The sequence below is a fragment of the Metarhizium robertsii genome (genome assembly GCF_000187425.2).
Source record: "Metarhizium robertsii ARSEF 23 chromosome Unknown MAA_Scf_12, whole genome shotgun sequence".
Classification (NCBI taxonomy): Eukaryota; Fungi; Ascomycota; class Sordariomycetes; order Hypocreales; family Clavicipitaceae; genus Metarhizium; species Metarhizium robertsii.
In genome coordinates this window covers 16338-42923 of record NW_011942152.1, presented here as the reverse complement: position 1 = coordinate 42923, position 26586 = coordinate 16338, and the positions used below count along the sequence as shown (strand labels likewise).

General features: G+C 48.4%; 4 protein-coding genes across 4 annotated transcripts; 2 read left to right on the top strand and 2 right to left on the bottom strand.

The window, feature by feature from the left end:
* Positions 1 to 907: 907 nt before the first annotated feature.
* On the top strand, positions 908 to 1912 carry MAA_00097 (TPR domain protein; the record flags this gene model as incomplete). Its single annotated transcript, XM_007818095.2, has 1 exon — positions 908 to 1912. One exon carries the CDS (start codon positions 908 to 910, stop codon positions 1910 to 1912), a length of 1005 nt encoding a protein of 334 aa, XP_007816286.2.
* Positions 1913 to 6166: 4254 nt separating this feature from the next.
* Positions 6167 to 6916, bottom strand: MAA_00096 (FAD-binding protein; the record flags this gene model as incomplete). The annotated part of the gene is made up of 1 exon (XM_007818094.1): positions 6167 to 6916. The coding sequence occupies one exon, from the start codon at positions 6914 to 6916 to the stop codon at positions 6167 to 6169; it is 750 nt and encodes a 249-aa protein (XP_007816285.1).
* A 7397-nt stretch (positions 6917 to 14313) lies between these two features.
* Positions 14314 to 15806, top strand: MAA_11648 (uncharacterized protein; the record flags this gene model as incomplete). Its single annotated transcript, XM_011412563.1, has 3 exons — positions 14314 to 14485; positions 14548 to 14935; positions 15641 to 15806. The coding sequence occupies 3 exons, from the start codon at positions 14314 to 14316 to the stop codon at positions 15804 to 15806; spliced, it is 726 nt and encodes a 241-aa protein (XP_011410865.1).
* Positions 15807 to 19509: 3703 nt separating this feature from the next.
* MAA_00095 (FAD-binding protein) lies at positions 19510 to 21075 on the bottom strand (the record flags this gene model as incomplete). The annotated part of the gene is made up of 2 exons (XM_007818093.2): positions 19510 to 20277; positions 20362 to 21075. 2 exons carry the CDS (start codon positions 21073 to 21075, stop codon positions 19510 to 19512), a joined length of 1482 nt encoding a protein of 493 aa, XP_007816284.2.
* Between the last annotated feature and the right edge of the window lie 5511 nt (positions 21076 to 26586).

Genomic DNA, 26586 nt, shown 5'->3' with positions numbered 1-26586 from the left:
TAACGCATGCGCCATTGCTGCTAGTTGTCCAGAATACGGATTCTGTTCGGTCCTGAGGCCTATAGTAAAAGAGAACTACTCACTTGTTGCGTCACCGTCAATAAATGGCGTGCCTCGGACAGCTCCACCGACCCCTACTACACCGTTGCGTGCAGAGCTGCTTACGGCTATACGAATGTCCCATTCCACGTGTTGTTTAGGTGCATTTTCATAGTTGAAAGCTTGAACTCGTTTCTCCCACGGCTTTAGTGTGAATGGTTGTATAGATTCTAGTTCGTGTAACGGGACGTCTTTGAGCCTGCATGCTACTTGGTGAAACGGCGATCGAGCAGTCCGGTAAGACTTCCGCACCCGCGATACTATTCTGTGCAAAGGGTTCGTTTTAGGGAGAGTATGGATATCAACCCAGAACTTAATTGCGCGTTTCCAGAAGCGCTCTCGCGCCGTTGATACGGATGCCTCAACTTCTGCGATGCTCGTTGCTACTGTAAGAAAGGTCCCGACAATCGCCTGCGCCCCTACTCTTTGAACCCGGTTAATCGGAGCCATGTTTCTGTACCTGTACTCGTGCATCCATATATTCGAGGCATAGTCAACTACTGGGGCTACTGTGGCGGAAAACAACTGTCTGGCCGTTACGGTGGACAGGCCTTTGAGCCTCGTTAGTTCTAATGCTGCTTCCAATCCTTTCGAAGCTGCTCTGGCAATGTGTTTTGTGCAAATATTCCTTCCTCTACTCTGTTCTCTTTCAAGCAAAATTCGAGACCCACACAATGTTATTAATAATGTATCTGCACGGCCTACCCCCGGAATTAAGTTTTGCCGTTAGCCAAACATGGCGTATTAAGTGCGACGCACTCTCGGCGTCGTGGTGTGGCATCCCTGACCTTGCCACCCCCCTCCAATAATGGCGCCTAAGCTGTCAAGGATCGAGCGAAAGGAGCTGGAAAATACCATTATCAGTAAGTATCAGGGCAAGCATAAGATGACAGATAAGGAAATAGCCAAAGTATTTCCACAATGCACGACAAGAACTGTCCGCAACGCCCGATCAAACATCATGCGATATGGCACGATTGACCGCCCCCCGAAACCATTTGGTCGACCACCAGAAGTCACAGAAAACATGTGGATGGCCATTTGGTACGAGTTACGACGACGTCCTAGTTTGAGTCAACGAGCCCAAGCGAACTTTCTTTATAAGTTATATGGCATTCGTGTGTCAAGATCCACGATCGGTCGAGGCGTAAAGTGGACAAAGAAGAAGATGATTACTATTGCCAAAGAACGTAACCGAGATCTACGAGACGATTTTATACATAGACGATCCCTTTTTAAGCTTAGGCAGCTGGTTTGCGTTGATGAATCCGGCGATGACCGTGAAGTAGCGATACCTAAGAAGGGATACGCTCCAAAAGGCGTGCCTCCCATTCAGAGAAAGCCATTTCATCGAGGACAAAGAGTTTCCTTCCTCCCTGCGTATACTATAGATGGGGTAATCTATTCTGAGGTGTATGAAGGCACTACGGATCTGGAGGTGTTCGAGTCTTTTCTCGTAAATCTTTTGCCACACTGTGGCAGGTACCCAGAACCACGATCGGTTGTAATCATGGACAACGCAGCATTTCACAATATCTCCCAAACGGTCAAAGACTTATTTGCCGAAGCCGGCGTGTTAATCGTGAAACAGTCGCCATACTCTCCAGACTTAAATGCGATTGAGTACTTCTTTGGTTCGCTTAAGAACCACATAGAAAGCCGGGCTCTAGAGGACGAAGACCATATCCGCGGGGACTTGAAAAACTATTTACGGATAGAGATTAATACTATGGGACGAGGTGAAACTGGCAGGAAATGGGCAAGGGGACATTTTAGAAAGGCACAGTTCTATAATGAAGAAGACCTAGAATAAAAACAAAAAGGAAACGCAACAAGAAAGGGAAGAAAGAACGCGTTCTATATGTTCCACAACACCATTGTGCTCCGTCGTCCGTCATTACTTGTCCCCGTTGCATGCAAATCCCAATCGAGTAAAGTAATACGCCACCAAGCAGCCCCCAATATAAAGAAGCACTAACTGCCACCAAAGCATAACGCCCCTGACTGGCCGACCCCACGTTCTTGGCATGCTCTTCTTTCCGTAGTTTGTAAAACGCTTTAATATCGCAAACGTAATGCCACGCAACACCCTCTGGCACGTCGTTCTCTAGGTAATATTGAAATACCCTTTGCTTGTTACTCGCAATCATTTCAAGGTCGTATTTACGCTCCAGATTTAAATTCTGGATGCGTTTATAAGACTCTTTTTCGTCATCACTTGCTTGACATATCTGCCACACATCATATGCCTTAAGCAGGCCTCGCCTTGGCTCTCCAAGAGCTATAAGCGGTGACGTAGGGAAGATTACCTCAGGAGTTGATGGACGACCGCCAAATGGACACTGATCCGGATGGCAAATGCTGGTAGATATGCTATCCGAGTCCGGTCGTTTCCGCTTGCGTCGTCGATCATTTTGGCGCTGCTTCTCTTCCCTGTCTTCCTGCTGTCGTTCGTCGGCTAGCACTAAACGACGAAAGGTTTCTGGAACATCATGGTGTCCATTTAAAGTCCTCCCTGCATGTAGGTGATCGGCCAGGACATCTATATGATGAGAAAAGAGCCGAATATGTCTGCCTTCATACTGCCAGCAGTGGTCGCCATTTTTACATGGTGGACCAGGGCATCTCATGAGATTGTATGCCTTCGAGACAGCCACCGATCGGGTCATGGTAGTTCCGTCTCCAAACCTGGCTTGTATATTATGTAGCTGGGCGGCTGAAGCAGATGCGCTGGGTTTCTTATCAGTGCCAACAACTGTATACTCGAATGTAATGGAGATGGTGATAACATTGTGCTTCTTGCGTGAGACCGGCAGCGTGTTCCATGCCCTGCGTTGTTTGTCAACGGCTCGCCAATCAATATTCAGCTCGTCAAAGCTTAAATCGACAGGTGGGGTCCCATGATGGGTGGTGGTCAGCCTAATTTCTGTGCTGCTTGCCTCACAGGACTTCTTCATCTTCTTGACGGCTTTGTCTAACTTGGCTTCCAAGACATCTTGCCAGAAGATCCGCACCGGCGTAACTACGCCTAACTCAGAGCAGCCCCCCCGCCTCCTACGATTAATGGATAGTTTCCATTGGATATTATATGGTATCGTTAGGTCGTCTTCGTCCGATGTTTCTGAAACTCGCTCGGCGTATGGCAGAGACGCAGGCTGTTTCCCTGCAGGTCTCAGACGGCTCCTTGGCGCTGGGGTCGCAGGCTGAGATTCCTCACTGTGTGAACTCGGACTATGGGGACTCTGAGAGTCAGTTTCATCATCATTTGGCCAGTTTTCACTCTTGCTTATGGTTTTTTATGCCTTTTGCAGGACACTCTCTGTTGCTTAGTCGAGTTTAACCGGTACAAAGGCGCACAGCACGACCTCGAGCTCGCCCTCGTCCAGACACGGTCACGTGAGTGAGTACCTATCATGAGTACAGTTGCATACCCAATCTTGCTTCCACAATGTTGCCCATGAAGCTATTCACAATTTGAAGCTCAAAAAATAAATGGGGGAAGTAGTATGGCACTCTAGATCTTATCTAGGGGCTATTGCGGATCCCAATCAAAATCAGGGGCAATATCAGCCTGATTGGAATGGAAAAGCGCCTTGGACATGCGACCTGAATCACGTTATATTAGCCTTGTTTGTAGCCCGCTGACAAAGCAAAGTACCGAGGAAGAGAAGCCGCACTGTCATGGTGAGCTGCGGGTCCAACGGACTCTCTATATACTTCTAGCTACTAAACCGTACCCCTAGGACAGCGGTATTTCGAAGCGGCGCTTTGTGGGTCCTTATAAATTGAGGTCGATTTCGGATGATATCAAACGAAGAAGTACTGCTAAGTATCTTGAAGTATCTCCACATCCATATTTTGAAGAAAGAGAGAGGCGCACCGGAAGCAATATCTGCACAGAAGAATAAATTGTGTGTGTGTGTGTGTGTGTATTATATCACTAGACTGTGTCATTGAAACAACAGGGGAACTGGCAGCAAGTCAGAAATGACCATGAGAAGACAACTGGGTGTCAGGGGAAGCGAGGAGACAACGATCAAACGGAACGTGACCCATAAGAAAATACACTAAATGTGGTCAGAGTGATCCATCAGGAAATAAAGTGGGTGATAACGACCGAGCTGAACGCGACCCATTGCAAAATAAATGGCTTGTGACCAAAATAAATCAGCCCAATTACAAAATAAGCGGCAAATGGGCGGTGATTGGCCAAGGTGAACCGGGCATAACAATAAGCCAGACCCATGAGAAAATGGGTGATGAGTGACCAAATTGAACGAAGCTCATTGGAAAATAATTGGTGGGTGACCAAATCGGACCCGTCAGAAATATTCGAGAGGATGACGAACAGACTGAACTGGACTTGTTAGGAAATGAATGACGAGCGTAACCAAAAATGGAAACCGCCCCATTAAATAATGTCGGTGTCATCAGTCTAGATCAGAAAGATAACGGGAAAAGCGGGGACACTCGGTGGAATTGCGGGGCTACGCGGCATGTGTCTCCGATCGACCGGCGTCTCTGAGGTTGTCAGGCGGGGAACTGTACTTGTGAAGCATGACAGAGCTCGGAGCGGACGAACCGCTTTGGGTAACCCTCGCCGCCACCAGAATGGATGAGCATTTTGTCTCCACTTCTGTTGAAGCCTCACTTGTCAGATCAATTCCTCCGTGGAAGGCCAAAGTCGCCTGCCAGGAAGAGTGGCATCTAGGGCTGTTGGTTACATAGCATGAGTACATTCCTGAAGATATTATAACACATGCGACGCCCGCGAAATGAGAGAAGTTTGTTTGGTATTGACAACTAAACCAAATGTTTGTGCGACTAAAGGGTAGCTCACTCTGTTTTGTAACGACTGGGGTTCCCAAGGGATAAACCCGGCGCGCCGTAGGAGTGGACAAGCAAAAACACTGGAATTGTCTGAAAAAAAACTGGGACATTAGCAGTGGACAGACAAAAAGACTGGGATGTGAGCAGTGGACAGGCAAAATAAACTGGAATTGTCTACAAAATAGATTGGGACGTGAGCAGTGGACACACAAAAAAAAACTGGAATCGTCGACAAAAAAGACTGGGGTTTTATGTTGGTTAAGACACTAAGGCAGTCAATCTGAGCGGTTGGGTGTTACGTTGATGATAGGTCGTGGACCGTATGTAACCAGTGATCGATCAGTGCCTTCACTCGGAATGTGAACTTAGGGCTATGCTGATGATTGTGTTGGGAGCTAAGGACTAGTAGCTATCTAGAAAGGAGAAAATTTGGGGCGCCTAAATACTAATACTGGAATTAACGAGCTGGGATCGTAACATTCGTACTTACAGACCAATGTGAGTGGTGTACTTCGGACGCTAAAATCCGAGTTATTATACATCTGTCTCATCCCAGCGTTTCCAGCTCCTCAATTTGTGAAGGCCGCTATGCTTAGACGAAGCGTCGGTCATACTCTTCAAAAATAGTGTCAAGTCGCGGATCTGCGTCCTGCCCTTCGGCCCAAACGTCTCCCCGGTAGGGTCTCCCAGGAAGAGGGTCTTCCACAGATCGCAGGATTTCGGAGACCCTATCCGTAAAACGCTCGCTCCACTCTCTTTCTTCACGCCATCATCCCAGTGAAGCTCAAAGCGGCCCAACGCTTCGCCAAGCGGCATGGCACATTGGCCTTGTAGATCATTCATGCAACCACTGCCTAGAATAACGAGGGTATACATCCGTTCCCGTGCAGGATGATGACGAACATCTTGGAACGCACTGTATTGTCACGTTATGAGACTCATTGTTAACTAAGCTTATTTCTTGAATATAAATTATTGTTGTTTTTTCTATCCTTCAGAAGGGTTCATGTCTTTTATCTTTAGTTTAGAAGACTTCCCACCCACCTGATGAAATCAGGGTGGCTGGCCAGCCTCTCAACTACTGATATCGATGATTTTATGACATCTAGCAATTACGTCAAGTCTGCTTGTTCAACTAACAGAGGCAGCCTTATCCGACATGTATAGCTTACTGAACATTCCCTCGCAATTCGGCTTGATCTAGTAGGATATAGATGTGAAGAAAGACCTTTCCATCTCACGCTTGGTCGAGCTTTTGGTACAGTAGTATAGAGAGCTGCTGTGAAAGCCCGCTTGTGTGACCTGAGCCAACTTTGCAGGGTCTTTTTTTCAAGCCACCAGAAGCAGGAATCAGTCGTAAGTCTAGAAGGGACTTTTCGTTCCATTCAGTCTTCCCTGCTACGATACGCGTAACGTCCCCCCAAAGATGTCTTTCGAGGGCCTCCATGGTCTTTTCAACAGTCAACAGGCTGACAATATTGAAAGAGCAGACCGGTTCAAGCTGATCCGGATCGAAGTGGAAGCGAAACGACACAGTGATATCTCTGGGCAAGCGCAAAGACTTTGAGAAGGCCCCATGGCTTATGCAAGTCGCAAGCTGCTGTTTGTTAATTCGCGTAGATCTCCAAGCCGCCCGAGGTGGCTCGTCAATTAGCCGCAGGTATATCTTTGTGACAACACCGGCACATGCGGCTGCTCCGCCTCTCATGGCGTAAAGAAGCTCCGAATGGTTCTTCTTGTCAATCTCCAGAATTGTTCCATCCCAGAGAGCAATCCTTCCACCAACAACAGCTTGGCACCCGAGACCAAAGCGCCGAGCCAGTAGTAGGTCCCAGCCAGCAGTGAGGAAGTGGCCTCCTGCGCCGACGCCGAAGCAATCGCCATGGGGCACTGCTTTGTGATTCTTAGCGAGAATGTCAATCGTCGCCCCAAGGAGGCACCCTGGCTCCAGAGACAGCATGGCGCCGTTGATTTGGCGTTCATTCATGGCAGACAAATTCAGCATAACCCCAGTGCAAGACGCCTTGTTGAAGTAGCCATGGCGCCGCCGCTCTTCACCGACAGAGGAACTCTATCATATAAGTGTAATTTTTTGAAAGCCTTAAGAGCTTGAGAGACTTCTTGCTCGTTTCGCGGCGACACAACCAGAGTTGGGACAGATGCCCTGCGATCATGCAGTAGAGCGTCTGCTGGTAAAGGCTGCTCCCGGGTATCGAGAACTCGAATGGTCTGCCGTCTCAACAACTCGGAGAATCGGCGTAGGTCACCACGGACACCATTGCTGTTGGTGGTCTCGTACCAATGAAAAGGTGCATCACTGGGACTTGTCAAGATGTTGATACAAATCTCGGTCAGCTGCACAGGGCCCCCCTGATAGCGCGTGACGACCGGAGCGATCTTGCCCAGGCATTTTTGTCAACTGATGGTGGAATCAAGAGATCATGAATTAAAGAAAATAGGCTCTACTTAGATACTGTATCCGCGGAACTTGGGACTTTATATCATTCAACTTGTGGATGAAGCGGGCTGATAGCATCGCAAGGTCTGAAGTTCCGCTACTCCCTGAGGTCGTCTGGGTGGTCGCTAGGTCGGAGGCTTGTTTACAAGCCAATAGTCCACAAATAATGGAAGGATATCCCAACAATTCATAACGAGCACTCATTTCCTTTTGTGACTTACGCCTGCAACCATCGGTTCAAAATCAAACCGAATTGTAACGCTCTGAAGAGCTGAAGAGGGGTGCACCGTCCGCGATAGGTCTTCCTCCCCACTTGTCCCTTGTGCTGCTCCCCATGTCCAACAAGTTTCGGTTGCCACTGGTTGCCACTTGGAACTTTTGTGCCTGCAGAACTCGCCGTTCATTCTCGTTGTTAGCAGGACTCGATGAGAGTATCCAGGATATCAAATCCAGGTTATTTCAAGCATTCCAGGCTCGATGCAACAAGCTCGGTCCCGTTCCAGAGCATAAATTGCTGTAAAGATACAGCATTGTACTGTACAGTACTATTGTAACGGCAGCAAAAAATTCCTTGATCTTGTATACTCCTTCACATCTGCAGATAACCGCTATTTGTCCGCTGGCAATGATGTAGTGCAGGCGGACCTGCGGGAGGTGTTGAATATCGCTAATGGAGATCCTCCTGACGCATGTCCGCCCCCTTGCCGCAACTCACAAAAGCCACGGCCAACAGGCCCTGCATGGACCCTGGCGCGATTTTTGATTTCGTAATTTGCCCCCCCAGAGATATAAACTTGTAACAAACACAACGTCCGTCACCTTGTCCAACTTCATTTCTCCCCAAAACTACCTCCTACATCCTACACAGCACGATCGGCAAAAACGACTGAAACTGAATAAATCTATTAATACACATCTAATCAATTGAGCTGCCCGAAATGCCGTCCGCAACCCCACCCCCGGCTCATGTTTACACTGCGGCAGAGGCGGCTCACAAAGGTGCCTTCCCTGCAGACGAACACTATCCCCAGCTGCCTTCCATAGAGGACCTCAAGAAAGAAGGCATACCAACTGGTTCGAAAACCTGCCGGGATTTATCTACAGAAAGATAACGCCACCTACCAGTACCACTACGCCCTCACCAAATCAAATATATGAAAGCATCACGTACGCGCTTCTCCCCGCCTGGCTGTCAAGTCAATTGCAGCACGTTTTATTAGAATTTCCAAGAACGACAACAAAAAAGGGATTCCTGGCCTTGAATTATTAACGTCATTTTCGAGTTAATTTTCATTTTGGTTTCTCCGTGCCGTGCATCTGTCATGGCCGTGCTTCAGCCTCATTTCACTCTACTCTGTTGGAGGTATCGCGACTAGGACAGTTACAGCTTCTTTGCCGCATTGACAGGCATAACAAAGCCGCGCATCTTTCACTCCCGCATGCTCTTGTTGAGATACATTGTTATATATTTATTTTATGTATCATAAATAGATAAAAAGAAATATTAATACTTGGTCGACGTCGTATCTGACTCGAAATTCCTAAACTGCAGCATGCCAAAATCGTCATGTCCGATGGAAGACTGGTGGTTACATGGAAATGTTGAGGAGGCGGAAGGAAGGCCGCAGGGTTCATTGGCTTTTTTCCTCTGTGAGTGCCTCCTAGCATCCGCTTGCCAAGCAACAAGCGAAACCACCTTTTTGCAACAAGGAGGACAGGCTTTCCTAGGTTGTCACGACATTGTTACGGTATTGCAAATACACCCTCATCGATCCTCGCGAACGAAAATTTAAAAAAAAGAGCGGACCAGCTAGGTGCAATGGTTCGGCCCAATCCTGCTCGTCACATTATCCTGGCCACATGGGGACGAGTTGGGTGGTGTCTGCATATTCCCCAGTTTATTTTAAGGTAACTAGTTACCTTTGCGGTGGCGGACATGAATTTTAGCCCCTCGCTGACTCACTTCCTGTCAAGCGTCAGGCCATTGACAGCACGTCCGCGCCCCGCAACAACCCGTTTTGTTTTCACAGAGCAGGAGATTCGAGGTCCCATTCCCATGCCGCGGCCTTCCGACTCAGAGTTAAGAGGGGGTACCATATGAAGACATCCCTTTTTTTTTTCCGGAGAACAGGAGGATTGAATTGAATTTGGTATCGCCTATCGGCGGAGAACAGGAGGATCAATAGCTTCAGATCTGTACAGGGTATCCTACTCCTGCCTCAAACACTTTCAGTTTCAACCATATATTACTTCTGAGGCCAAGCGCAGTACAGTGAATCCTCGGCAAACGTCACATATAGATTATTTCTGTTTTTACATACAATTCGCTTGAGATAACGCTGACCAACAATTACGGAACAAGTACAGCCAAGCCCGTTGATCCAAAGTGCATGAAGCGCCCAATGTCAACGGAATTTGCAGAGCATCACGTCGCGCAACGACGAACTTATTGCATAGCGTTGCTTCCTCCACCAGTTGTGCCATACCCAGCATCCCTTTCGTTATCCGCTTCGACAATGCTCTCGCATTTCCTTAACTTTGCCCATCTCGAGAGGTGGATCGCGACGGCCACAGTGAAGAGTGCAGTCGCACTGGCAATAGGAGGAACTCACTGCTGAGGATGGCTGTGTGCCGTCACGTGGTAGACGCCAACTGAAGTTGCCAGGAAGCTCAAGAAGAGGCATATTGTAAAATCCTGTGTTACGATCAGTTGGGAAGAACTGCCACGTGATAAGTAAAATGCTTACTTTGTATGCAAAGGCGAAAAATAAACCGTAGCCCAGCATCCGCCACAAGAAGATGGACCCGACAATGTGCGCTCCTTCAGACCGTGGGCTGATGCGAAACCCGTTCCAGTACATGGCAAAAGAAGTCCAAGACAACGGCCCAGAGACCAGGGCGGAATGGGCAAGCAGGGCATGATGGTGATATCGGAAGTAGAGTGATGACATATTCGCAAAATTCAGGACCAAGATGATTTGTGCCCAGGCAAAGTAGGAGTACGCGACCAATGTGACCGACCCTAGGTGCAGAAGGTTGAATGCAATAAAGTGGCTGCTTGTGCTGACAATTGCATCTCTGAAGGCAAGTTTCCGTGGTATTAGAGCGATTCCTATGCACAGAAGCTGCCGGACGAAGAGGTTGAGCCTGTGTGGAAATCGTTAACTCGAGAAGTCAACAGCCGCAATCTAGAGCGCAGTAAACTAACCAATATAGAGTTCCTACAATGCTGTCCATAGTGAAGACCGTCGGGTGCAGGTAGTTCTGAACCCAGACCCCATTAGAAACCAAGGCGGTGTGGGGAAGTGATGGAGCTAGCAGGGTAATTATTCCATGGACCACCACCACGACGAGCGATTTCGTTCTCGATGGCACACCGACAAGTCCACAAGGGTTCGTTTATTTGTGGGGCATGGATAGGCTTTTTTTCAACCAACAACATCGGTGCCGTATGGACATGCTTGGGCACGCCACATCTTTGTATGTAGACAGACCTGCCCCGGATGACTGCATAGAACCTCGTATGCGGTCGAGAGTCTGTGGTCTATGCCTAAACCTTCCAAAACAATGCGACATGCGTTTGGCTAAGGAGTCGAGTGTACCAAGCTGGCCGGAGATGGCCGTTCTAAAATAGGTATTACTTTCAAGAACTGGGCAATTTTGAGACGCTACCAGACTTTTGCAAAAGCTACACAAAAGGGCTAGTTTAAAAAATGAAATCTACTTGCATCATTTCAATCCAATCTCTGTAATTTCATCTGCGCTAGTTCGGGAAATCACCATCTGCTTTGCAGGCTGGCGAAATCCGTCTGGCCTTCAACATGTCATATTCGAGACCGTCGGTACGCTATTTCCTCAGTACGCTGTAATAACCCGAGACACAAAGAAATGACGGCAAGCCTTTTGTGATATCATCGAGTCATGAGGACTGTTCGATAGTTAGAAGGCTTCTAATCCGCGTAGGCCAACAAACCAACCAGATGAAATAATGATAATCAGCAAGACGATAATAATTCCAGATACTACACATATGCGCCACTTCATGTCTTTCCACCACATCTGCTTGCGCACTCGATTGGCCCCCCTGCGAAACTGTCCGGTGCTATGCTTTAAAGCCTCACCTTTGTCCACCATGACGTCCAACATTCCACTTCGCTTTTCCACAGCGGGAATCAGTTCTTCAAGCGTCTTACGGCAATTATCAATTTCCTGGTCACCGCTGCAAATTAGCACTGAGGAACTTTGGCGGCTCTGACGCGCATGTAACGGAGAAACGACGCCCACAAGGGAAACTCTATTCCTAGCAGCAGGTAAGACAGCATCGGGATTAGGAGGACAATCATTCCTAAAGCACTTCATTATGCAGGAAGCACAACCGGAACTTACTTTGGCTGTCTCGTTAATGGCGCTTTGCTGTGTCATTATGGTGACTATTAACCGTCAATTTAGGATGAGCCTAATGGCAATTTGTATTGACAGGAAAGCTTGTATTGACAGAGAGGGAAGCGAAGAAGGCAGGGAGCTCCTTATTTCTAGAAGCTGGGAAAGGAGAATGGAAACGTTCTGCTTTCGATATACATATACAGTACCAACGAGCTGAACTCCACGAACAATACTGTACGTCTCATTGATCTATACTTTTTGTCATCAGACATGTGTCTCAGGGACGAGACATATTACGGGACGGCGCAACCCACCGGCTCACACATAAAGTACTATACGCCGTGCCAAGCACCCACTATACGGATGACCGAAAGAAGGCGGAATGGCGACAAATAGTTTGCAAAAGACAAAATTTGTGTGGGAAAGAGCGTTCAGGTCCCGTGGCCACTTGCTTCCCCAAGAACTACTTGACCATCAAATTGACTGAACCAGTCTTTTTAGCTAGGCTATCCCACAACACCCACCACAGAGGCTTGTTTACGTAACTTGTGAGACTGCCACCTTGTAATGAAAATAACCAAGTACATGGCATACAAGACCGCGGAAATCACAACGGGGGGCACCCATTGGTGAAACTCGGCATCATGTCTTGCGTGATATAGCCCAACCGATGTTGTCAGCGTGCTCAAAGAAAGACACATTACGTCGTCCTTGACACTAGTTAGCGGGAAATATTTAATCAACACAGAATGGCGCCTACCTTATATTTGAGAGCAAAAAAAATGCCGTAGCAGAGAATCCACCACAGGAAAATTGATCCGGCCGAATAAACTGTGTTAGTAACCCGCTGGATTAGGCCAGCACCGTTCCAAAGCATGGCAAAGAATGCCCACGCGAGAGGCGCAGAGGCCATGGAAGAGCGAATGAGCCAGGGGCAATCAGCGAGGCGAAAGTATAGCGAGGACATGTTTGCAAAATTGAGGACCAATGCAGCTTCAGCCCATGCGAGTTGCGAGGATACGTAGAGAATCGCCGACACTAAATGAAGTACATTCGACATTACGAAGTGAGCGGTTACATTGGCAATGGAATTCATGTAACCCGGAACCAAGGATAGCACGGCGTATACTAAGCAAAATAGCTGGAAGAGAAAAAGGGCAATCCTATCAGATTTCAGGTTCAGCAGTTAGAACGGAACAAGGAGCAACAGTCCTTTGGGAGAAACTAACCAGAAGAAAGATGCAACAATACCGTCCATAGTAAGCGCATGTGGGTGAAGGTAATTCTGATCCCATACTGGCGTGCGGGTCGTGTTGTCGGATCGGAGTATGGCACAATAGATTGAAACCGACAGAGACAAGACCCATGTTACCAACATAACGACAATAGTGGGGAAAGTTCCATGGTCATGTTCTGTGCGGAATAGCCACATGATACTTAGGCTTGGCCTAGTAATTTCAGATGGTCTGGTGGCCCTCAAACACTGCTCATCTCTCGGTTTCTCCATTGAAGCGAGTCTTGACACAACAGTAGAGGCCTTGGGGGGCGAAACGTGGGCATTTTATGTCGAGGACCACAGATCATGAGTACAAATATGGCACTGTTCAGTAATCACAGTGCCCCGCTACCAATTTAGTTTCGATGACAAACTTGCGGCTTCACGTCGGTGTTTTCACATGCTCGAGAACTGTCAAGGGACTACATTGTTATCAAGCCAGGCGGTGCACGCCCGCAACTGCATGAACATATCGAGACACACATATCGCCGACATCTACTGAGGCATCGATGTTTTGTGGTCAGAAGTGGCTTCAATACACTTACCGCTTAGCAGATAGCCTTGCCATCATCAAACAAACCAACTCCACTCGAGGCTAGCCCATCGCGTGGACGTCACCCGCTTTGTGGGATTGGAATAGTTAGTCCCATCGTTCCAACACTCTCCAATATTTATATTTGACTAGTGGTACGACACTTTGCAAGAGCCCTGCAAGGCGGATGCGTTAGTCCAGGAACCTAACACTTCCGTCTCCTCGAGGACCCCCTCACGCAGTTGTGTCGCGCAGCTGACGATCCCGTGCAAAACCGTTATCCATGGCGCTCACAAATACCACCATTCTCCTGGTCGTCGCATACACCATTTTCAGTTATATTGTAGTAATCATCCACCGTCTTTATTTCCACCCCCTCGCCGGCTTTCCGGGCCTAAATTCGCAGCGGCCACCGGGTGGTATGAATTCTTCTACGACGTGGTCAAGGGCGGACAATTTTACCGATAGATAAGGCGGATGCATGAGAAATACGGTGCTGTATTGATTCCTTTTCGTTTACGAATTCTGTTCAAAATGAATCCCAAAAATATCAGCGGGGAAAAGAGGCTGTCGGTCAACATTGTAACTCCCCCCCCGCCCCGCCCCCATTTTAGGCCCAATTATTCGCATAAACGCCAAGGAAGTCCACATCCTCGATGCGACCTTCTACGACGAAATCTATGCGTTGGCTTCAAAGAGGTGTGACAAGTACGATGCTTGGGTCGTCTTCCTAGATGTCGCCACCAGGGCTTTCGCAGCATGCTCACACGAGCACCACAACTTCGACGTCGGTCTTTGAACATGTGATTCTCGCAGAAGGAGGTCTACGAAATCGAGAATTTGATAGAGGGCAGGGTGAGACTTCTATGCAATCGTCTCGACAAGTTCGCTCAAACCCGGAAAGAGGTGCGTCTCGACATCGCCCTTTGCTCTTGCAAACGACATAATCACCGAATACACATTTGGAGAGGGCTACGACTGCCTAAAAAACGACGACTTCCAGAAGGACTTCAAGCGCATACTTTTAAGTGCTGTCCAAACTGGCGCCTTCATTCGACAGCTCCCTTGGGTTGTTGGGCTTGTACGCCGCATCCCTCCATGGGTTGTGGGAAGGATCAGCAAAGATTTTCTTGCGGTTCTGAACTGGGAGGGTGTTGTCCGCAGAAGAGTCGAGAGCTTTTTAATCGAGAAGAGAAAATTGAATAACGAGGCCGCAACTGCTTCTGTTCTTACAAGATTGCTAGACAATGACCTGCCTGACGACGAGAAGTCTTTCCAGAGGCTGGTAGACGAGGGTAAATCGCTGATGGGCGTGGGCAGCAAGACAACCTCATGGACGCTGACACTACTCATCTAGTACGTGGCACGGCATGAAGGGATTCTGGAAAAATGAGAAAAGATCTCGACAACATTCCCTTTGATGCCACGGAAAGTTCAGTGCTCAGTTTGTTAGACAAGAGAGAATATCTAGTAAGTTTAGACTGTGTATGACATGAACGCAAGTTCCGCGAGCTGACAAGATGATGTCAAGTGCGCGGTGGTCACGGAGGCATTGAGATTCAATCACGGTGCGCTCAGTTGCTTGTCCCGTGCTGCCCAAGAGCCAATTCAATATGGTAACTGGATCATACCAACCGGAGTGAGTTCTGCTCAGCAAACACACCTCCCCAGCAAACTAACGAGAATACGGACCCCTCTAAGTTCGACAAACTACTTTGTCCACATGGACGAAAGGATATTCCCTAATCTCTCGGAGTTTTCTCCCGATCGATGGCTTGGAGGGCGGCAAGTCGTCTTAAAAAGTATATGGTATCTCTTGGGGCACTCGCAGATGTGTTGGCCAAAAGTGAGCATCTCTCGTCCTGGCCGCGAATAGCCAATCATTTCCGACTATGCCCTAGCAAGATACCTGTTAGATTCTCAGAGACCACAAAATATGAAGGTTGGGGAGTAAAGATAAAAGGCCTCACTTCTTCAAGTTAAACAAGAAGAGAACAGACAAGAATACATCACAATTTTTTATCTCCATAATAGTGCCACCGTATTTCTGACAATACCCAGTCTTGCCCTTGTGCAACTAAAGCTGGCAGCAGCACTTCTCTTCACTCAGTATAATTTCGAATTCGTCAATACTACCGAGAAGGACGTCTTACCGGTTCGCGACTCCTTCATCTCTCGACCCGTGGCTGATTCCGACTGTGTCCGCGCCAAGATTGTAAAGTTATAGATCTGCATACTTGTCGCGCTTGACCGAGAGTGTCGTTGGGAGGCATGCCATCTAACCATGCCGTCAAATGCCGAGGTGTGGCATTGCACATTTACTCTACGACTAGCGTGGTCTTCGTGGGCGCTGTGCAATGCACTAGTACACATAATTTAGTACGGCTGGTGGGGTGAGCTCCAATATAGACCATGTCGCATATCAGGCCTACCCTGATCGTACCTCATGTGGGGCATTGCAGCAGCTGCCTGCCAGGCAGCAGCTACTGCCTGAACTATCAAAGGTTTCTTTTGTGTATGTATAAAGAGATGAACGGTTCCCGTGCAGCTTTTAATGGCCTCACGTGTGTACCACTGGGATCAATCACGGTGAAATAGACCGATGTGGCGAAAGACAAGCTCCGGCTTATTGCTACGAGAGCATGGCAGGCAAGTGTCAGTCTCCGGCCGAATCTGGGCAGTTCTCGGTATACGACTTCTGTACCTGGTCAATACTCCGCGGGCTCTCACCAGCTTCGGCGAATTCGTACCACTGCTTGGCTCCATGATGAACTCTGGGGCCTCAGGAGCTGTGAGATCAATTTGATGTAGGTTTCGATTTTCCCAAGGTCATGGAAGCGGAGGCCTGTTTCTTTATACAGGCAGTCGGGCCAGGTATGGAAAAGTCGCTTTCTACTCATAATGACACAGTCCGAGAATCAGTTGTTATATCAGACGATCTCAAGTAAGTACTACAGTACACTGCCGTGCTTTTGTCGGGCAAAATCCACAGCAGGGGCTAGACCTCAGTGGACGTGCATCTCTTTAGAGCACCTTGGGCTGGTCTAAATCGAAAGACCTGGCGGGAATGTTCATAAAAGAACTGGGAACCAAGGCGAATCTATGAACGAAGGCCAGCATGGCCGAGCTTGCGTAAAAAGCCCTACGGCGGGGGTCACGGTAGGCGTCTCTATGTCGTATAGTTGGGGAATGCAGGAGTTGCTGGGAACCGCTATACTGACAATTAATAACAATTGTTGACTTGGTACGAGTCATGTACTAAGCATGACGTGCAGAAGAGTTGCTGCCTAGTTGCACGGACCGTGCCACTAGGTATTTATATGTATGAGAGCTGTCAGCCAGAATTTAATAGAAGTAAGTTCAATCGCAACAACAATCAATGGCCGAAATCAGCAGAGTCTCTGAAATCCAGGCTGAAGCTGGTTACGCGGTCATTTTGCCACCCAGGTGGCAATGGTAGTCGTAATTCTGCTACCTTTAGGCAGCAGTATTCCAAAGGTATTAAGGACCGGGAGTTTCCTCGGTGGAGGGAAGGAGGGGAACAGACAACAGAGAAGGGAACACAGTTATGAATGAACAAACAGACAAGAATTGGAACGTTTTCTCCATGACTATAGCTAATACCCGTCTCAAAACGCGACACCATCAACCAACCGAGTCGTAAGAAAACCTTGCGTGTCCATTGCACGAACCTACATGTGACTCAACCCCTTTCAACTCGGATCACCGTAAAACGAACGTTATCAAGTAGCTGGGGTAAGTACCTGGTTGTTAAGTCAGAATAATCGACATGGTGCGGGACGGTCGCAACTTTTATCCTTCTTCATCCTTCATCAACAAATCATGTGCAGTTGCATCCTGGCCCGTGTGTTGTGCACCCTTTGTTGGCCATGTTGTGCACCAGTCCTGTCTTGACTTGGCAGAACGGGAGCCGGGCCGGAATACGCCGATTGAATGCTTCACAGCTGTTGTAACACGATCGACGTATACCTGAAGTTGTCTTGGACAGTGGATATGCTGGATGCAACGACAGTGATGTATCACTTTTGGCTATGGCTTGGGGCCCTATGCACATCAAAACAATACAAGGCTTATTGGCTTGTTGGCTGACCAACTTCGTGTGTGAATGCCGGACCCGGTTGTTGGTCAATGTTTTGTTGGTTAGTAAGTTTATGTTAAGCTTCTCAGTCGCTATCGCCTGGGGAGTCACGCAAGTCGAGTCGATTCCTTGCCAAGGCGCGGTGGTAGGGGTAAGCGCGCTGCATTATCCACGCGCTGCCTGCATCTCGTACTGCAGCCAGGCACTGTCATGGCCGTACACCACACCGACTTGTTACGCCTGCAATCAACTGTTGCCAGCCAGCCCGCAGCTACAGCATTCCATTCGTTCGACACGGGAAACTAGTGCCACATTCACCACATGCATCGTCAACTTCAAGTTTCCCTGCCCCTCCAACACCGGTAAGGTAGGTCGCAGTCGTGATCGGTTTGCGTTACATGAATAATGGCTATTATGGATGTATTTACGTTCTGTCTGTATCCCGGCATACATTCCACTGCCTGCACTCTATTCTTCCACTTGTCCAAAATGGACACTTAGTGTTCAGCCAAAATTGGAGGCAACCTATGGAAACAGGTAGCTTCCACGAGTACAACACCACGCGTTTAGCGCCATCTGCCACTTCAGGCTATATGTGTGCGGCTATAAAGGGACGAAGATTACCTCAGGGATGACGATTACCTCATTGCCTGACAATGCCGGTACCACAATGGGTGCACCTGGTGTACCAGACGGAATTTGTGTAGTTGGTCGCCACCCGAGTCGCAAAACGCAGGCCGGGGGAATAAGCTGTAGATGGGAATTGATTTTCACAGCATCCTGAGGATCACTGAGACAAAATAATAAGGTGTCTGGACACAAAAGAGTCTGCATAAGGGTCATGTTGAGCAGCGCAAGTTGAGCTACAACATGGCAAAGTCCCATGCCTAGCTTTGATGTCATGTTCTACAGTTAATCGTCATATTTAGACAGCCCAACTACCAATGAACCACGTCAGACCTATGCCCAGCCGGCCCCGGCGGCGCGATAAAAGAACCAAGGTCTTCACAATATCGATCAAATTAAAAGTTTTCGACAACCTTATAAATATTTAAACGCTATTTAATACGTACTAATGAAACCACATGCAGTACTGGACAATACACCAGTCGAATTGTTGTTTTGCATATTCAAAGACTCATCGCTCACACAACTTGACGTCCTGGAACAGGCTTGTGTCCGTCATCCGTTGCTCGATATCATTCGCCATTATTTTCATCGCCGTTTGCTAAATACATGCACTAATGCTCTACCGGAGGTAGCGCAAATCGGTCGAGTCAAGGAAATTGAATATCTGGCTTCACACTCGGACCTTGATGTGAATGTCAGGGACGTCGTAGGCCAAACTCCACTGCACATCGCGGCGAAAACAGGATACGTGGCTGTGGTGCGAGCACTTTTACGATTTCCAGGTGTTGTTGTTGACCGCAGGGATGACGCGTCGACCACGCAAGGAGTCTATTTCTTGTTCTCTCTATTTCTGTCTCTCTCTCAAAAAAATTTTTTTACCTCCACCTTGTCCTCATCATTGGAATGACAGAAGTTTTTGGCGCAAACACCATTACTGCAGCGTGACAAATTCGACCCCTTTCGGGTGGCGCATATGGTGTATATCCAGCCAACTACGCATCCTCCGCATCCCCATGAATTCTTTTCCCACAGGAGCTACCAGGTTAAGGGTGTCAATGTAGTAACCACATGTATGTATATTTACTATGCTCATTTGGCAAACAGACCAGAATTCTAAGCATGAGGAAATGTGCATTGGTCTCCTCGGCAGTGATGGTGCGAGCCATGCCCCTGGCAGCACAACACGCCAGCCTACCGTTCCTTAGACAAAACGGCGATCATATATTTTAAAGATGGCATCAAGCGTAGCGTCCCTGTCCTGTCCCTCTATCCAGACATCTCCTCGGTACGGTCTGCCCGGGCTGGGATCTTCTACAGACCGCAAGATTTCAGAGATCTTTGCTGTAAACCTTTCGCTCCATCTCCTTTCTTTCGCGTCATCATCCCAGTGTAGCTCAAAGCGAGCTAACGCCTCCCCGAGTGGCATGGCACACTGGTCCTGCAGCTCGTTCATACGACCACCGCCTAGGATAACAAGAGCGTACATCCTCTCCCTCGCTGGGTGGCGGCTCGGGACCTCCTCGAATGCATGGTACAAATCATTAAACATGTCCTCGCAATTAGGTCTCACCCAGTAAGAGATGGAGGTGAAGTACGACCTGTCCATCTCGCGCTTGGTTGAACTTTCAGTCCAATAGTCCAGCGGGTTGTTGTGCAAGTCCTCTTGAGTAACATCGGCCAGCCTCGTCGGGTTCTTCTTCAGGTGATCTAAAGCGGGTATCAGCCGCAATTCCAGCAGACGCCTTTGCTGCCACCGAGAGGTGTCATCTACCAAACGAAAAACTTCTTGGCCCAAATGTGTCTCGAGAATATTGATGGTCTCCTCAGCTGTCAATAAACTGACAATGTTGAAAGAACAGACTGGTTCGGTCGTATCCGGTTCGAAATGAAAGCGAAATGACACGGACACGTCTCTCGGCAAGCCTAACGAGTTTGCAAAAGCGTTGTTTTTGATGCAAGTTGCGAGTTGCTGTTTGTCAATCCGTGTAAATCTCCAAGTTGCTCGGCGAGGCTCGTCGATAACTCAAAGGTGGATTTTCGTAACAACACCAACCCCCGCGGCTGCTCCGCCTCGCATCGCGTATAGTAGCTCCGCATGATTGTCATCCACCTCCAACACCGTTCCGTCCCAAAGAACGACCCGCCCACCGACAACAGACTGGCACCCGAGACCAAAATGCCGGGCAAGAATAAGATCCCAGCCCGCGGTAAGGAAATGGCCTCCTGCGCCAACCCCGAAACAATCGCCGTGAGGCACCGCTTTCTGGTTCTTGGCCAGCATATCAATGCTCCCCGCGAGGAGACACCCGGGCTCCAAGAGCAGCGTGTTGTTGTCGACTCGCCGCCCGGTCATAGCCGAGAGATTCAACATGACGCCTGTGCAAGAAGCCCCATTGAAGTAGCCATGGCCACCACTTTTAACAGACAGCGGGATTCTTCCGTATAGGCGCAGTCTTTTGAATGCCCTCAGAGTCTGAACAACCTCACCCTCAATTTTGGGTGACACGATGAGATGAGGCAGTGGTGCAGCGCGGTCGTGCATTTGAGGAATGGTCGGCAAAAATTGCCCGCGCGTATGATGCGCCTGAATGTTTTGCCGTGAAAGTAGTGCAGATAATTCGTTTAGATAAAAGTTGCCACAGCCAACGCTAGTCGTGCACCCTTGGCTCTGGATGTCACTGAAGTCCGCAGCATCGCTTGCACTGGGATTGACAATGAGCGATGGCGTGGGGATTGCGCAAGCATTGTCCTGTTGTTGACAAAGCATTGTCAAAAATCAATTTGAAAACAAGATGAGAATAAATGGCAATCTCACATTCTACGTAGGTTTGCTGTTTGGGAATCAAACAACACTATATATAGATACGACGAAGTCCTCTGAAATCAATGGCGTCCTACGGCTAGGCGACCCATCAATGTGTTTACCAGGGCCGTTATGTGCTGTTGCTCTCCGTATGTCACATGCAGGAATACATACAAGATCCACGTACTTATCGAGCTTGCTTAATGTTTGTGCTATGTACATATGTAGTTACTGTACATACTGTAGATCAGGAGGGATGCATACGGAACACGACCATATCACGACGGGTCTGTCAGTCATGTTATCAATGCGCGGAACAACTCCGCTCTGGAAAGCCATCGCTCACCCATTCTCACGAGTCAAGTTTGTTCCGTTATGCCCTGCCCTTGAACTACATGTTACACAAGCGCTGATCTTCGCGTTGACATTGTTGTCGGATAAAACTGCCTCTGTTGATAGAACAAGCAAACTTGGTGTAATTTCCATCTGTCATTATGTGGGTTATCATGACTCAAGTTAGCCGAAAAACAGATTCGGACGAAAGGAAGTTTTTGATATTAAATAGAGAGCTGCAGACTCCGTCTGCAGCACTCGGAAAAACAAGAATATGAATTTTATGAAGAAGCTTAGTTAGCATGAGTCTCATAACGTGACAATTGTGGACCTACAGTACCGGAGAAACACAAAAGTCGTGGCGGGTTCCACCCTCTGCTGACTCACAGTCCGTGAAAAGGGCGAAGTAGTTGTGCCACCTTCTTTGACCGTTTTGACACTATCACCCACCGTCATCCCGCTATGTACATCAGGCTGAGTAGCGACTGCACCTCCGTTATGCCTCCGGCTCTCCCCGCCACTGCCTGTGAAAGGCCTCTGGCGTGTTGATTCAACTAAGTAGTCCCTATGCTTTTACTATCGAGATGAAGAAGAAAAGGAAGTCTACATATTTAATACCCCGTGACATAGAAACAACGCCTTATATCCTTCCAATATGCCTCCATAGAAGGCTCTAGAATCAACCCGCCGGGGGAGTTAGTGATGGCCGGCACAGCCGCCGTCCAAGAGGCTGGGCCCGTCACACTGCCTGTCCTTGCCGCTGAATGACGGCGCAAGTAAGGCGGTAATGGCAGATGAAAGCAGCCTCTCAACTTGTCCTTATCTATTTTGGATCTCTGTCTCACCTTCGCTCGCTGCAAGTAAGTTTTCATATTGCAGACCTCGACAGCGTCAGCAATGCCTTGACGTATATCTAGGTATGAGAGGAATTAAACCTACACAAACCAACACTAGGTCTCATGTTGTTATTTTCTTTGGAGAGACCCGATTTATTGAAAGAACGGACGCACGTCTATTTTCGATAGCCATCCGCAGTTTCCTGTTGTTGTCGTGTCCTTGTCATTGCGATCAGGTCGTTGAAGATGTCTATGAATATACGGTAAAACGGTTGTCTTGACCGGTGTGGTGATTCCCTGCGGGAGATATCTCAGTTGCCTTGCTTGTGCCGCAAGTTGTACATTGAACAATTGTCGGGCCCTTGATTCGGACTCCCTTTGTCTGCAGAACAAGCTGTTCAAGTACCCGTGGCCCTGCATGGCAGGCTCGGCGGTGCCAGATTTCGGATGATTTATCCACGGTTGAACGGGCCCAGACAGCAAGCTCAGCGTAGCTATGATGGGCTCTGAAGTGCTAACGGGCTCATAACTGTCAGACAATTGAGGGTCACAAAAGTCGAGTATAATGGCGCTGAAGGCGCCAGTTGTATTGAATGAGAATTATCTGAGGAGCAAGAACTCCATAAGAGTTGCACGGTTCCCAAGGGAAGCTCTGACTCAAGCTATTGTTATCTTGTCAGTGGTCACAAAATACGAAGGCTGGCCAACGACCGGAATGAAGTAAAGATAAGTACAGGACCTCAGCTCTTCAAGTTAGATAATTTCACAGAGCAGACAAGCATACATCACAGCATTGTCTCCATAATAGTGCCAACCTATTCTAACAGCTAAGTCCTAAGGTGGGGCCGTTCCTCATAGTCCTGGAATACACAAGTTGTGAAGTGATGGAAAGTTAGCACCCGAAGTCATATGAATCCTCAGGTACATATTTGCACGGCAAAACGAAGGCAGATGCTGGAGGTAGGTTACGCAAGCACCAAGGCCAATCAGTGCTGAAGCAACTACTGAACGCAATGCCACACAGCGTTATAGATATTTAAACACCTCTAATGCGTCTGTTTCCAGCTCATTTCCCGTCTTATTTCTCTTTTTTTTTTTTCCATCTCATCAACTCCTATTCCCAAAATGATCAACTCAGTGAAAGCGCCGCGTCGTTATAAGTGGATTGCCCGCAAATTTTCTGGCTACAGCGCTCGCCGCAAGAAGCTTTCCGATACCGCCAGCAGGCCGGGTCGTATTAAGTTTGTGTATGCCGCTGTTATTAATACATCAGGTGATGGTGACTGTGGGAATTATGGCAATTACATTTACGCACGGATTTCCCACAACGGCGTTTCCAAGGAAGCAAGTACAACCATGACCCAAGAGCCAGGCAAAGACGAAAGCGGGTGAGACACAGAAGCGACATGGTGCAACCTCAGTACGCCAAAACACCAATTACGATTGAATTGACCGTTATGTCATAATCCCCGAGGTTTTTTAGTATTATCAGAGTCCTCGAGCCGAGATGTGGAGGCTAAGGTTTGAAGTTCCGTGATAGCACTCTCGGCAAAGAGTACCTCCACGGCAGCTACGACGCACTTGATAGATTTGAAAAGGATATATTTACGGTCCGACATTATCTAGATCCCAATATGGCGAGCTACTACAAGTTGCCGCACAGGGGAAATTTGTAACGGGCCAAGACGCTTGAACGGCGGCTGTGCCGCCAGCGTGTTGACTGAAGCGTCCGTGGAGGCGTATTGGGAATATGTAAGTCGCTGTTATCATGTTACTGCGTTTTATACTTCCTTTTTCTTCTTTGTCTTGATAGTAAACAGCTTAGGGACTAGTTAGTTGAATCAAATCGCTAGGGGCCTTTCACATACAGCTTCAGGTTCGTTGGATACGGAAGCAATTCATCCTGTATTTGACGTCCAGAGACAGGATGGTACACCGCACCTCCGTTCACACGCACTCCCATGTTCGCCCCTGACGCAAAGGGAAGTGCTGTGCGTACAAGCCAGGCCATCGCATCGACCTCAATGTCAACCCGTGGAAAGAGCGGCCGGCAAGTGGTCTCGGCCAGTTCGGTCTGTTTTCCTTTTTGCTCTTGAAGATGTGGTCGTGTCCGTCACAGGCTATGTTCAATGCTCCACCAAAAGAGTGCAACCCATCAAGTTGAGTCAGGCTCCCGAGACCATCTACACATTCATTGTTTACCAACATCAACCGTACACCGCGGCTGTGTTATTCATCCAGGTAGGATGATTGAACGGAGTGGCATCAAACGAGAACTGTTGCAATATTCACAAATTAATATCACATGTGACATTATGTGTAGTCCCGTAATAGCGAGAGACACCATGTGTAGATATCGTGACTACCAACCCCAACCCCAACCCCCCTTTGCCTACCTTTAAGAGAGATAGACTTGAACTGACTTATTGATACCCCGTTGCAGTACTGCATCACTTTTCCCTTGGGCGAACCAAAAGTACCATCCACACGAAAGTCTACGTACAACACTCAATGCCGGGGCTTAGCCACCACTTAACAATAAATATAATTTCCCTCTGTTCAGCATACTCCAATTCAATGCCGTCCCTGACGTCTTCCCCTCTCATGACACTTAGTATTCCCTGCAAAGTGCCCACTCACAACACATGCCTGGGCTGTATGGACATGGATTTATCCTACACTTGAGCTTGATGCTTTCTTCGCCACCTTCTACACGACTGGACAACATGCCACTATTGGGAGGCCATGCGCGCCTGCGTGCGGCCCTGTTTTGGCTAGAGCGGGCTCTAACAGGTATGTATGGCAAGCCTTTAGCCTCGGAAGCCTCCAGGTGGTGTGATGTACGGCCATAACGGTGCCTAGGCACACACATAACCAGTCCACTCAAGAATGAGTCAGAACACAAGTACTTGACCCACAGAGAATAGATCTTCCATGTCAAGTGCGTAACCAAATTTAGTCTCTTTACTACAGTATACTGTATGTACTGTACATCAACACGAGACGAAGATGTGTGCAATAATAAGGTGTAGCCCAACCCCGCTCCCACAACAATAAGAATCGATTATTCACTACATAACCCATCGAGAATCTGAATAACCCCGGTGTATCTAACATCTTAGCGCCGTTTTAATTGCACACTCTTCCGCGAATCTATCAACGTACAGTTAAACAAACCGGAGTGTAGCTGTATAAGAAAGTCGGACACTACGTGGAGACCGGTTGTCAGCTTCTCCCACAACTCCAGCCTGCCAGCCTGAGACACACAGAAGTTATTTACCAATGCTTCCGCGTTGTCGAACGTCAGACGCGGCACCCTCGCTGGCCTACTCGGCAACGGGCATCACCAACGCCGGCATGACCGCGGCGACCAGCACTTGAGCATTGCACATAGTTGCGGGGCGCTGCACACAACTGCGGAGCAATGACACATGGTTGCCGCACTGCATATACTTACATGTGTACAGGACTTACATAACTCGTTGCAAACAACAGGAAATGGGCCGAACATGACTCTGCTAGGGAGGGAGGGGTTCGTACAACTCGGCGCACCAGTCGACGGACCCTGGCCCACCTCCAGCCACCTCTCGGCCGACCGTTACAACACCTGATCCACTGTTGATCGAACCCAGCACAATAGCAGCCTACATTACATCCTGTGTAGCAGCGATTGCATTACTCAATAAATACAGGTACAGACTGAAGCAGGGAGAGATGGTATCCACTAGCCGCCACCAAAGCGGTAGACTCAATTTTGTGGTTGGACATGATGGGGTGGGCATGAACTCTGGGGTATGCTTCCCGTATTACCATGTAGCACCAGCCTCCTTCGTGGACACAAACTCTCTGTCCTGGGCAGCAATACTGCTGCCTGGCGGCCAAGAAATTGCTGTATGACTGTCGCAAATAAGCCATGATCCTTGACCAGCCACAGAACAGAACATGTTACTAATAGGAATCCACTTGTGTGAGAAAATAACTGCCAGACGGCAACTTTCGTGATCCGTTGTTAACACGTATAACACGTATAACAACCATATTGACAGTGTCTGTTCCCATCATCCCGTTCATCAGCTATTTCTGAATATATCTACTGGGGATTGTACCCACAGCCCAACGTCATTCGGTCACGCTTCCTCCTGTATGTTGATTTTCTTCGAATGCACTATGCTATCGCATCGTCGTATGGACTTTTGGGACGTTGTAATGAATAAAGGCGGCGAGCCCACACTAGAAGCGCCCCCAGCGACCCCTGTTACGTGTCACACAGCGGGAGTCGAGGAGCTGTCATGTTGCCTTTCTCGAG